At 45.5% G+C, this 13165-nt stretch overlaps 1 protein-coding gene across 1 annotated transcript in view; it reads right to left on the reverse strand.

Moving 5' to 3' along the window:
* Positions 1 to 13165, reverse strand: part of TMEM198 (transmembrane protein 198) — a gene marked incomplete at its 5' end in the record, with an annotated part of 85621 nt that overhangs the window by 32934 nt on the left and 39522 nt on the right. The window contains 1 exon segment of the mRNA XM_073634271.1: positions 10706 to 11281. Within this exon segment, the coding sequence (XP_073490372.1) occupies positions 10706 to 11281 (576 nt within the window).

Consider the following 13165-nt stretch of genomic DNA (forward strand, 5'->3'; position numbering starts at 1 on the left):
CCTTTAGCTTGGCTCACAAACATGATGTCAGTTGATAACACTGGGCACTAGAGGGACATGCCATGAATAGAAATACAGGAGGAACACCGTACTTCATAATTGTAGTCCACATTGCTACATCCTCCCACACTTGAAAGTCTTTGGTCCCTAAAGACAGATCACAACCTGTGGGGTCACTTTACTGTATTATAAAACTGAATACTTAATCATCTGATAAACTAGAAGTTGTAACAGCTAACAACAACAGACCTAAGGAAGGATCTTCTAACAGCAAATTATATACATCCTTAGGTGAAGTCAATTAATTTTGTGACAAGCCGGTAACAAGTTAGTGGCCCACCCAGTAGTGTCAGGAGGTGGATCAAGGTCATCCTTTACTAAAGGTTTAATAAAGGAGGCAAGTGCTTGACTGGAACGTTGAGCAGTAGGTATAAGTTCGTCAGTTTGTCAGTCTTTTTGGAGTACATATCCTCTGTCTCAACCTGGAGTAGATGTATTCCAGTGGCTCTGGTCCCTGTTCTGTTCCCCAGAAACTCCATTCAGATTCAGGTTCAAATTCTACTTCAGGCTCTGGTTCTAGTTCAGGGACCGTCTCTCTCTCTACAAGGTTAGTAGGAGGAATGGGAGCATCCATTACACTCGGCACTTCACTGGGTTCCACCTTGACCTCCTCATCTCCCCTTGGTGGGTGAGGATCTAATGTTTAAATTTCAGGAAAAGAGAGACATGTCCTCCTCCTGAAGAGTGTTCTTTGACGGTCTTCTTCCTCAGTACCAGGGATGATGGAATTATCTTGCAAAGGAGAAACCCACAACCAATCAAGGTTTAATTCTTCATCGTCACTCTCCTCTTCAGGGAGTGTGGGTGGGCAAGTTTTACGGGCCCTAGGCCTCAGCGTCGGGGACTGATAAGTCTCTAAGCAAGGGGGTGAGAGTACTCAAACAGCCTCTGATATGGACAGCAAATGGTTTTCGATGCCAAGTCTTGAGAGGGCCGGTCTTCCCTTCAGGCTGAATCTGATACACAGGGAGCCCAGGTAGTGGTTTACAGACGATGTAGGGTTGGGAACGCCATCGATCAGCCAGCTTATGCTTCCCTGGCACCCCTAGATTGCGCAACAACACTCGATCTCCAGGTTGTAAATCCTGAACCCTCACTCTGAGATCAAATTTTTTCTTGTTCCTTTGTTCTCTGATGGTAGAGGCCTCCTTGGCTTTCTCATAAGCCACTTTTAGGTTCTTCTGTCTGTCAATATACCCCCTCTAAGAGGCTTGGGAGGTGTGATCTAGTGATGTTCCAAAAGCCAGATCCACAGGTAGACGAGCTTCTCTCCCAAACATTAACCTGTAGGGAGAGTATCCAGTAGAATTATTTGAGGTGCTATTATAAGCATGAACTACTGCAGCGATATGATCCCCCCAATGCGGTTTCTTCTCTAATGGGGGGGTTCCCAACATGTTTAGCAGGGTACGGGTGAAACGCTCTGGTTGTGGATCCCCTTGAGGATGGTAAGGAGTAGTTCTGGATTTCTTTATGTTTAAAAGTTTACATAATCTTCTGATCAGTTTGCTCTCAAAATCCTGACCTTGATCCGAATGCAGGCGCTGAGGCAACCCGTAATGAATGAAGAACTTCTCCACTAGAGTTTTTGCCACCATACTAGCTTGTCGATCCCTAGTGGGAAAAGCTTGAGCATATTGGGTGAAATGATCTGTCACAACTAGGACATTACTTCTTCCACTCACAGGTTCCAGACACAAGAAATTAATGCACACCAATTTGATGGGTCCCTGGCCCTGAAGATGGCTCATGGGGCTGCCCTGCCTGGTAAGGTCTTTCTCTGAATGCATCTGATGCAAGAGTGACAGTAGCTTTCCACCTCTGTTCTCACGGACGGCCAGTAAAATCGATCACTGACCAGCTTGAAAGTTCTATCTGGGCCTTAGTGGCCATGATCATCATAAAGAGCGGTCAACACAGTTAGACAATGTTTTTCAGGGAGGAACAGTTGACTCACAGGGACTTCTTCAATATATGATCCCATCTTCCAAGTTCATTCGCTCCCACTCTCTATGGATTACTTTGACCCCCTTGATGGGGCTATTCACCAGTGTCTGAGGGTCTTGGGCAGATAGCGATTTCCTTATCAGACTCCCCAATGGATCTTCCCATTGATCCCATCTCATATCCTCTTTTGTCAGCTGAGGCAATTCTTGGCTGGGTACTTGGGTCAAATCACAGTAATACTTCGGTAATCCCGGGGGGGTGACTCCTACGGCTTCAGCCCCTATGGCTCCTGTGTTTATATTCTACTCCTTGACACATGGCCCGTATTCCTTCAAGAGGTAAATTGACCCAACTCTTCTGTCCAGCCTTGATAGAGTGAGGCCTTTGGGAAAGAGCATCATTGTCTCTGTTTCCCACTCCCGGTTGGTATTTCAAGCTGAACTGAAACTCGGACAGAGCTGCCAGCCACCGATGCCCAATGGTGTCCAACTTTGCAGTGGACAGTAGGTAGGTCAGTGGGTTGTTGTCAGTCTTCACCACAAAGGTAGCCCCGTACAGATAGTTGTGTAATTTATCTACCACAGCCTACTTGAAGGCCAAGATTCCAATTTATGCACAGGATAGTTCTCAGGGGGGTGAGGCTACGACTCACATAGGCCACTTGGCAGAGTTTCCCCTCCGACTCTTGGTACAATACCCCTCCAAGGCCATCTTTGCTGTGAATTACGTGTAATTCATACGGTTTAGATGGATCAGCATAGGCCAACACCGGTGCTTCGACCAGGCTCTCCTTCAGCCATTCAAAAGACCTTTCACACTTCGTTGTCCATTGTTCCTGGATAGCCTCACAAGGCTTCCTGGGGCCTCCCCTCTGAGTTTTTTGCTGATCCCCTTTCATTTGCTTCTGTTACACCTCGTTCAATGGCCAGGCAATCTGTGAGAAGTTCTTCACAAATCTTCTATAATACGAGCAGAAACCCAAGAATGACCTCAACTGGCGGTATTTGGGCAAGGCCAGGAAGTGACAGCCTCCAACGTTTGAGGGTCAGTTGCACACCACATGCCCTAGGTACGTGTCTGAGGTCTGGTAGAACTGGCACTTCTCTAAAGACAGCTTCAACCTCTCGGCATGTAGTCGCTGGAAAACTTTCTCCAATCGAGCTTCATGCTCCACCAACGTTCTGCCGTACACAATGATATCATCGAGATAAACTAGCACTTCTACCAAGTTCATATCACCCACAGTGTTCTCCGTCAGTCTCTGGAAAGTAGCAGGGGCTCCTGTTAATCCCTGTGGCAGTCTAGTCAAACTCGATAAACCCTAGAGGCATGATGAAAGCCGTCTTTTCTCAGTCATCTGGATGCATGGGGATCTGGTAATAGCCACTCTTTAAATCCTGTACACTGGACCATTTGGCCCCTGATAAGTATTGTAGGGCTTCTTCTATGCGAGGGGTTGTGTACTGATCGGGGATAGTTCAAGCTTCGGTAGTCGATGCACATGTGAAGGGACCCATTCTTCTTCCTAACTACCGCAACCGGGGAGGCATAGGGGCTCCTGGACTCCTTAATTATCCCTGATATCTTCAATTCAGCCAGCTGCTCTTGAAGATTCTCCAGATTACACAAGGGCATTCGCCTGGCCCTCTCTCGAAAAGGCTTATCTTCAGTCAGTCGAATTTGATGTTGAGTACTCCTGGCACAGCCCACATCAAAGTCATTCTTGGAGAACATTTTTTTCCATCGAGCTATCTGAGCTTTGATTATCTCTTCCCAGGCATGAACTACCTCATCTTCCACCACTGGGGTGGCAGCACTCACTTTTCTGATCACCATACGGGGCTTCAAGCTGATTAGGTGACTAATGATGTTCCTCACGCTGACAGGTATTCGTCCCCCGTTTCTTAGTAAGGCCCGAGTGGGTACAATCTCTGGGACCAATTCTATTCCAGCCTCCTCCTTGGCTGCATCAGCTTCCACCACCACGTAAGGACCCGGCTGGTCCCATGACAGCTTGACCGTGGCTTTCAGACAGGCCCTCTCTCCAGGCTACAACACCTTCTCATGGGTATCCAATCGCCACAATCTTCCCACTCCTTCAGCAGGTGCCTTCTTTTCTTGTAACACTTGCTGGATCGCCTGCCTCAGCTGAGGATGAATTTTCCGTACTGGAGCGCCCTCCAAGGCCAGAGGAGTGAGTAGTCTCCTCACAAGGTTGGTGTTGGTGCCTATGAATAAGGAATTTTAGCCTGCCCCAGGAGGTCAGGGACAGACAACAGCCAGTGTATCAAAAGTCTCTGGTTTTCCTGCCATGGCAGGATCGAAGGTTATTTTGATTGGTATGTATCCGTCGTATGTGCACTTCTGGGTCCCTATGCCCCAAATCTCGAACTCCTCGAGTTTGCACAAAGGGATATGCTTCAAGTACTTGTGGTATAAATATTGATACAGCAGCATCACCTGAGCTTCAGTATCCCATAGGGCTTGTGTATAGATGCTCTCTAATTCTACCGAGACTATGGGGGAGGGCCTCACTAAGTTCTTTGGTAGGTTTCTCACAGGTGCCCTAACCAATCTTCTCGACGGCGGTGGAGTTGGTCTAACTATTCGTTCAGTGAGGTGTGCATTGATTTCCTGCCTCTGTCTTCCCTTCTCTGAGGATTTTGTTCCTTTCGCTCCTTTAGGTAAAGGAGGGGTAGAGGTAACAGGTGACGTCCTTTTTTTTTCTTGTCTCATTTCTTGGCTTTGGAGCGCAGTTTTCCCTTGGGACTCTCAACTAGCTCCTTCACTGAGGTCCCCTGAAGTTTCCCACCGGCTTAGGGAAAAGTAATTTTTGTAATGGTCTCAGAACTTCTGTGAGTAATTGAGGGCTGATGCCAGACTTGGGGCACGCAGCTAGGAAGTGTCCAACCTCTATGCACCCATAACATCTCTTCTCTTGCCCCGGTACAGTTTTTGCTCACCTTGACGAGTCCCTTGTTCCTGGACCTTCGCTAGGGTCTCCATCACTCGCATCAGAGCATGATACATTTGGGTTTGAGCCTGAAATACCTGAGCCATCAATTCGGATGGCCCGAGTTCTGTTACTGGCTTATTAGTGTCAGGAAAGGCCAATTCCACCAGTTCAGACTCAGTTCCACTATCTTCACCTGAGACTTCCATTTCTGCATGAACAGCTCGAGCCACCACTTTCTCTTTGTTCCCAACAATAGAGCCCAATTCTCTCGATCTTTGGATTTTCTCTTTTTAATAGTGCCTCCTCCTCTCGTACTTCTCTTATCAGTTCAGGGTATGTGGGTACCACTTGAGTTCTCTTCTGCAGTAATTTTAATACAATAGGATGATTTGGCCGAGCCCCTTGCAGAACCCGGTCCAGGCGAGCCTGATCAACATCTTTGGGGTCTTGAGGATAATTTGATGCAGCATCCTGTCTACTCGAGAGATGTATTTGGACAGACTCTCTCCCTTCTGTTGGTGGGTGTGGTTGAATTTGTGGTAGTTTCAACTCTCCCAAATACAGCATACAGTAGTCCATGGTGACACAAGTTTTCTTGCCCATCCTCAGATTATGGATCCCATCAGCCGCTGGGCCTCAAAGGCTCTCACTAAGCTGTTGTCGTTTCACAGCCTCTGGAACACTTCACTCTTCCATGGCCTGCAGGGCCGGACTCATCCACGTTTCAAACTCATCTTCCCCCACAGGAGTTGGCAGTTGCCCTGAGAAGAACCTAAGTCTTCGATAGCTCTGGTTGGCTTTTCCAGATCCATTCTTCACTAAGCTATCAACTAGTGGGCTTATATCCATGCAGAAAGAGAGAGGAGGAGCACTAGCCCCTTGATAGTCGGCTCCCACAGGTACGGGACCCTTCTCCTGAGTTCTGGTCAAGGGCTGCCTTTCAGTCTGTTCTCCCCCCACTTTGAGTGGGAACACTTTAGCAACCACCCTTTCAGCCAGACATACCTTATCCTCCTGAAAGCACATAAGTACCTCTTCCTGCCATTCTAGTAATACCCTGACTTGATCCAACTCATATGTGGCTTCAGTTTCCACAATGTAAGCCCGATGTCCTGGGACCGGAGCTCTCAGCTACCTTCTGATCTCTCTCTCTCTCTTTGTGCTCACTTCTGAGATCTCCAGAACAGTGCTCTTCTCTGTTGAAGCTCCCTGACTCCTGCCCCAAGCAACCATTGCTATTGAAACAAGTTCCCACGCGGATTGTGGCTGTTGTCTAGGTTGGCTAAGGCCAGCTGTAGATAGCATCCCGGACAAGCCCCCAAATGTAGCATGACCCCCTAAGGGGCTGCTTGGATTTACCTGCTCATCTGCACTGCCATGACCTGATGAACATTCCAACCCACCTGACACTCTGGGTTCAGACATCTTTGCACCACCTAAAGCAATAAGTCAGACAACTCTGCGTGTTTATGTTCTGATAATGTTTACTAGAACAGTTCAAAGAAGATATTGTCACCAAGAGGAGGAAATAGATCTGCTGAGTTTTGGGCTCAACTCAGCAAAGGAATTCCTCCGAATAACACAAGACAAAATATTTGAAGGTAAAACAGTCTATTATATACACATGTACAGTAGAGTTCTGCTTGCGCCCGGAAAGGATGAACAAAGTTAGGTGGTTATACTGACAAACTTCTAAAGGGTAAACCTCGTCCAGCCTATAAACCTTTAACCCCAATGAGAGGTCAGATTTAATGACAGTGGTATAAGGCCCTATGTAGCAATAATGACAGCAATGTCCCCACTGCAGATCTGATGGTCTTCACCGGCATGTAGGAGCTCATTAATTGTATCCAATAAGGTGTAATAGCAAGTAATAAGATTTCTTGAAATGGTAGTAGCTAAAGGTGTCGCACAGTGTTCAAGATAGGGTCAGTAAAGTATTCCCAAGGAAAAGATGTCTGTGCAAAGTGTCTCCCAGGAGGAAGAGAGCGCCAGGCAGGGCTTTGGCCTCTTATATAGTTCCTCCCAGAAATCTCTCCGATGGTAGCAAAGATCCCTAGGATCTGTAGTCAAGGTACAGAGTCATACGAAGCAATTATCAATCTGAGGAACTACTCATCCCACAATCCCTTTTAGCTTGGCTCACAAATATGATGTCAGCTGATAACACTGGGCACTAGAGGGACATGCGATGCAAAGAAATACCGGAGGAACACCGTATTTCATAATTGTAGTCCACATTGCTACATACATGTTTAATAATAATTTATAATAATTTATATATTGTGTTTGCACATTTATTAAGTGAGGTTTTGTTTTCATTTGATAACAGCAAGCGCTGTTTGCTCACAGGAATTTAGATTTTTGTGACGCCATTATTTATCATTAATCACACGATTTGAAACAGCTGCTGCACTCTACACTCTTAGTATATTGTTTTCAGTTTATACTCTAGGCACGAGTGTTTACTAAGCCAGTATAGGCCTTGTCCCTATTCCTGCCGATCATCTGCTGTGACAACATCAAAACAATCCACCATCCAAATAACGAGCCGCTCACTGAAGATGTTCAACTCCAGTCATGGTTTGTTGGGTGTTAGAAATTCTGTATATTGCCCTACAGAACAGACTTGCTGCTTAACTGTAGACAGGAAAAGGGAAATTTTAAAATTTTATTTTACAGAGTAAAGACATGGTATTTAAGCATAGATGCAGCTACAACATGTAAACACTGCCATCTACGGGCTGATGTAGTTGTTGTACAAAATGCATGAACAATGTATTCCAACACCCCTCAATCAACAACTACTCCTTATATTTGTCCCATTTCGGATCTCAGTTCTATAACTGTTTCGGTTTACTAAGAGATGTCATCTCTTTCATTACCAGCTCTGATCCACATTTATTTCTCTTGAGATGGAAGTTTTTGCACCTCATGAATATGGTTTTAATGGTATGTGAGCAACATAGGACATATGTTTGGCTAGGATGCCTTTATTGCTTCTGGTGGAGTTCTTGATTGAAGCCTCTTGTGGTCTGGCTTCTTCTTTTACAATAGTTGTACTATCTGCCTTCGTTTTTAGTTCTATATATCTTTTTTTTGTCAGGGCCTAGACTTGAACCCAGGATTTCTGCTGTGTCTGGCAATGACTCTGCTTGCTGAGCCACCTGAAACGCTGGACAGCACCCTGGATAATTCCTTGAATGATCCTGTCTTGAATCATACATAGTTACAAAGTAGGTAAGGTTGAATAAAGACAATAGTCGATCCAGTTCAACATGTGTAGGTGAATGTGTGTCAGTGTTGATAATCATTTCCCATATCCCTGTATGCTGTGTTCTTTAAGATGCATGTCCAAAGAGTTATTTAAAAATATCAATACTCTCCGCTGACACCACCAATTGTGAAAAAGAGTTCCACATCCTTATCGCCCTGACAGTACAAAACCCCCTGTGCAGCTTAAGGTTAAACCACTTCTCCTCCAATCTCATTGTGTGGCCCCATGTCCTCTTACACTCCCTGAGACTGAATCCTTTTTTCCTACGTTGGGATCACCATTGAGATATTTGTAAATCGCTAACATGTCTCCTCTCAAGAGTCTCTTCTACAGCGAGAATAAATTTAGTGCTTGTAGTCGTTCCCCATAATTGAGGTCCTCCAGTCCCCTTATTAATTTTGTTGCTTTTCTTTGGGCTCTCTCCAGCACAACCCATCTTGTTTGTCTTGAACCTTGAACTCTTTGCACCTCCCACGAACTTCCTGATTGAAGCGATGTCTCTGTTCTTCCTGCTGTTTGCCAGATTATTGTGCTTCCTCCAGCCAATATCTCACTTTTGTCTCTCAGTCCGTATTCTTGCTACCATTCGTTACCGACCTTTGGCTTGTTCCTCAACTACCCTTCTGCTTAATCCCAACCTGCAACCATTAGTTACTGACCTTTTGGCTTGTTTCCTGACCTTCTGCTTGATCTCTACCTGCTAAATCTGCTACTGGACCCCGGCTTGTTCACCTGCTGATAGGGCAATCCTGAGGTCCATGACCTCGTACCAACATGCAGCAAAACCCATCTCTACCATCAGGAGCTCCACTGCTATAGCTACTGGCTTCCGAGTCTGAATCCAGGCCATGACACTTTGTGGCTTAACTACATGGGCCTTGGCACCGGGCTGATTGCAGGGAATCAGAAAGAATTCAAGGCTGGCCTGTAAGCGGTGCAAGGGGTTGGGTTTGTCTAACATCAAGACAAGCCACATTAGAATTTTGTAACTCCAACTTCTGTGCTACCAAGAATGTTTTCTGTCCATGTTCAATGACAACCCCGCAGCTTTCAATGAACACTGTATGAATAATGCCTCTTGAAGTGCTTAAAGCTATCATTCTAACATATTTCAGGCAGCAGGAGCTGGCTGGGAGGTGCTTAGGCAGACCTACATGATAGGCAGCATGATGATGCTTATTCACAGTCCAGTGAGGAGGCTCCTAGATAGCAAGAAAACTTGCCACAAATTTGTGGCAGTGTTGAATTGTAAGTCTGTTAACTTGCTACACATTTTCACCGGCAAGTTGTACACTTGCAAAGCACTTGAAGCACAAGTTCTAGTTAAAACGTTTCCAATTTGTAGCAAATTTGGATGGCAAGTCTCTAGCAAGAGAAAAGTTGCAATGGTGAGTCTACAGCAAGAGCTCTGCAAGTCTACAGCATGAAAATTCAGCAGAGTGGCCCCTGTGGTGGGAAGAATAATGCACAACATAATTGAACCAGAACTTGCAACAGACTTGCAGAATGTTTGCAAAGAAAGTTGATCTGGCTTCATGCAATGCGGACTTGCTGCAATTGTGCAACAAACTTGTGAAGCCTGGCAAGTCTAGCAATAGATTAGCAAGTCATTTTCAAACTTGCAGCACAATTGCTTGCTATCTGGGCTTGAGGCAGGTAGGTGACATATAAGGCTACACCAGGGATGTGTGTATCACAAGACTGGCTGAACAGAATTACATATTTTGCCAGATAACACATGCAATATATGGTCAAATGTGTCTATCACACCTATATGAGCTTGTTGGACAGCCCAGTCAAAAACCCAATCCAATTGGGTTTTGGACTAGGTTGCTCCAACAAGCTGAGTTGCTCTCCCCCTTTGTGGCTATACAGCCTCCAGTCTTCTAGGAAGGCTTTCCATAAGCTTTTGGAGGGTATATGTGGGAATTTGTGCCTATTAAGCTAAAAAGCATTTGTGAGGTTAGGTACTGGCGTTAGATGAGAGGACCTGACTACCAACTGGTGCTAACATTCATCCCAAAGGTGTTCGGTAGGGTAGGGTTGAGGCCCCTTGAGTTCCTCAACACTAAACCCATCAATCCATGTCTTTACGGAGCTTGCTTGTAGTTATGTTGGTACAGAAGGTCTGAAGTATACAATTGTCTACAGTGTCTTTTGTATGCTGTATCATTACCAGTACTCCTCAGTGGAATCATCTGAACTCATTCATTTGTAGGGGTGTCCACCTACCTTTAGCTGCATAGAATGGTCACGTTTCCTCAGACTTTTGGCCACATAATGTATGTTTTGTGTGTTTATCCTACATTACACCTCATTTTCTTGCGTCCCTGCCACTGGTATAGATGGGAGAAGGCTGGCTGGTTATAAACTATCGAATAGTGTGTATGTGGGGGGGCATAGGGAATGCACATCAGTTCAATACAATGCAGTATATGAGTTAGTGACTGGTAGCGTTAGCTTACCTTCTGTGTGTGAATATCCCTCTGCTGTGACTTTCCACTGGACGAGTACCCCCAATAAGCTGAGCACAGGCCAGATCCCGAGGATGACCCAGCTGTACCAGCAGACGGGCTGCGGAGGGTCAACCTTCATGCGCTGGTACACGTACTGCACCAGAAGAAAGAGCTCAATGAAATAATCCACAGTCACAGTCATGATGGCACTGCCAAAGACAGCAGTGGAGAGTGTGGTGAAGAAGCGCTGCCACTGTAAGGTCAACACGGCAAAGAGCATCCCAATCCCGAGCAGAAGCGCCACCGGAACCCAGACGGTGCGCGGGTGGTAGAACTGTTCCATGACGATCAGCGCTGCTATGGCAAGCAGTAGCCCTAGCAACAAGCCCACCATGAATAGTCCAACGCTCCTCACCAGCATGGTTACCAGTCCACAAAGGACACCAATGCCCAGGCCAATGCCAACACTGGCTTCCACACTCAGCTGCGTGTCCAGAACCCGTTCCTTATAGCAGAGCATGAAGATGACCACTGAGCCAAACATCAGACCCGTCAAGAACATGACAGCCTTGAAGCAGCGGTAACCTGCAAGGGACAATTGGATAGCAATCAGAACATCATAATCACGTCCACATAATGACATCATTACATTGGATTACTCATAATTTTCTAGTAATAGTGAGCGAAAAAAAATATAAGAGGCATCTAAAGACTATATATTTATTAGATGCATATAATAAAGTCTTCTTCCTAACCTACTGTATATTCCGAATTTTTTTTTTTTTTTTTTTTTAGCTTTACCAGGTTTTACTGCTATAAAGGGTTCAGTTAAAGAGGAACTTAAGTCCAGTTTACCTTTGGCCCCATTCTCCCTGGGGAATGGGGCAGCCATCTTTGTTAGTCTGGCATGTGCGCAGATAAGTAGTTCGTGTATTTAAGAGTTTTAGTTATGTCTCCCCTTTTCCTTTCTCTTTCCTCACGACTCTACATATTAAAATATAACTAAAAGCAAAACTTTATTTTGTAGTTTTGAAAAGAGTGGAGAGGGATTAGAACCCTGTCAGGTTTTTATTGCTGACTGTACCCCTGTCCTGTTTACCGTTATCACTGAGAGTGAAAGAAAAGCCCAAATTTTGGGTTATAACCAGAATAGGAATAGAGGATAGGGATTGCCCAGCACTTCCTGTTTTGGCTAAGGGACAGGAAGTGAAGAGAAATCTCCCCAATGTGGCACAGATGCCAAAAAAAAACAACAACAGGGGTTATAACCCTCTGTTCACACTGATGCTACATAGGCTCGAACTTGTGAGACCCCAAGTCAGATGACATGTGAAATTTAATGTTTCCCTATGAGAACTGTCTTAAAGGGGTTGTAAAGTCTGTGTTTTTCATCTTAATGCATTCTATGCATTAAGGCGAAAAACCTTTTGCGGTGCAACTGCCCCCCTGAGCCCCCCTTTTACTTAACTGAACTTGATCTTTCCAGCAACGAAAACGAGCCCAGCAGCTCCAGCCGCTGTCTCGGGTCCTCCTTGGATAGATTGATATTAGCAGGAGTCTTTGGCTCCCACTGATGTCAATCAAATCCAGTGACAGGGCCGGGGGCGGAGCCGAGTCCTGCTGTCTGTGTCAATGGACGCAGCAGCAGGACTCGGGAGCGTGCCTGCACGAGTGCCCCCATGGAAAGTGGCTTTCCGTGGGGGGCACTTGAGAAGAGGAGTAGCCAGGAGCCCCGCTGAGGGACCTCAGAAGAGGAGTATCAGGGCCAATCTGTGCAAAACCCTTGCACGGAGGAGGTAAGTATAATATATTTGTTATTTTAAAATAAAAACGAACCTTTAGTATCACTTTAACTGATACTACACAAGTCTGTCCGAATTTAGAAAAGGTTCCTGCACTACTTTGGTCCGACTTTGATATGACTTCAATGCCACAGAGTGTAGAAAGTCACATCAAAGTTGTGTCAAAGTCAGGCTCCAAAGTTGCACTGAAAGTCATGCGACTTTGGAGTCGGGCTAGTGTAAACTGAGCCTTGCGCTATCCAAAATGCTATTTCTAAGTTCTGCAGTCTCTGTTTTATCCCTCAAACCTTTCACTATTTTGTTGCCCTTCTCTGGACTCTTTCTATCTTATTAAAATATTTTTGTAAGTGAGGACCTCAGAAATGGATGCAGAAATATACAGCTGGCCATACACTAGTAGACTTCCGAAAGAACGTTTGTAGGAACATTCATATGAAAATGAAAAATCTGTATTTTCGATGACTTGACAAGTGACATTTGAAAGTACAGTAAAACCTCGGATTGCGAGTAACACGGTTTACAAACGTTTCGCAATACGAGCGTTTTTTTTTTTTTTAAATCTGACTCAATTTTTGAGCGTTGATGAGCAGGATTCAAGCCTCTGGGGTATGCAGTACCGCATGTGGCTAGAGGTGCGGGGGCACCGGAGACACTCGGAAACACCCAG

This window comes from Aquarana catesbeiana, linkage group LG06 (assembly GCF_042186555.1).
Source record: "Aquarana catesbeiana isolate 2022-GZ linkage group LG06, ASM4218655v1, whole genome shotgun sequence".
Classification (NCBI taxonomy): Eukaryota; Metazoa; Chordata; class Amphibia; order Anura; family Ranidae; genus Aquarana; species Aquarana catesbeiana.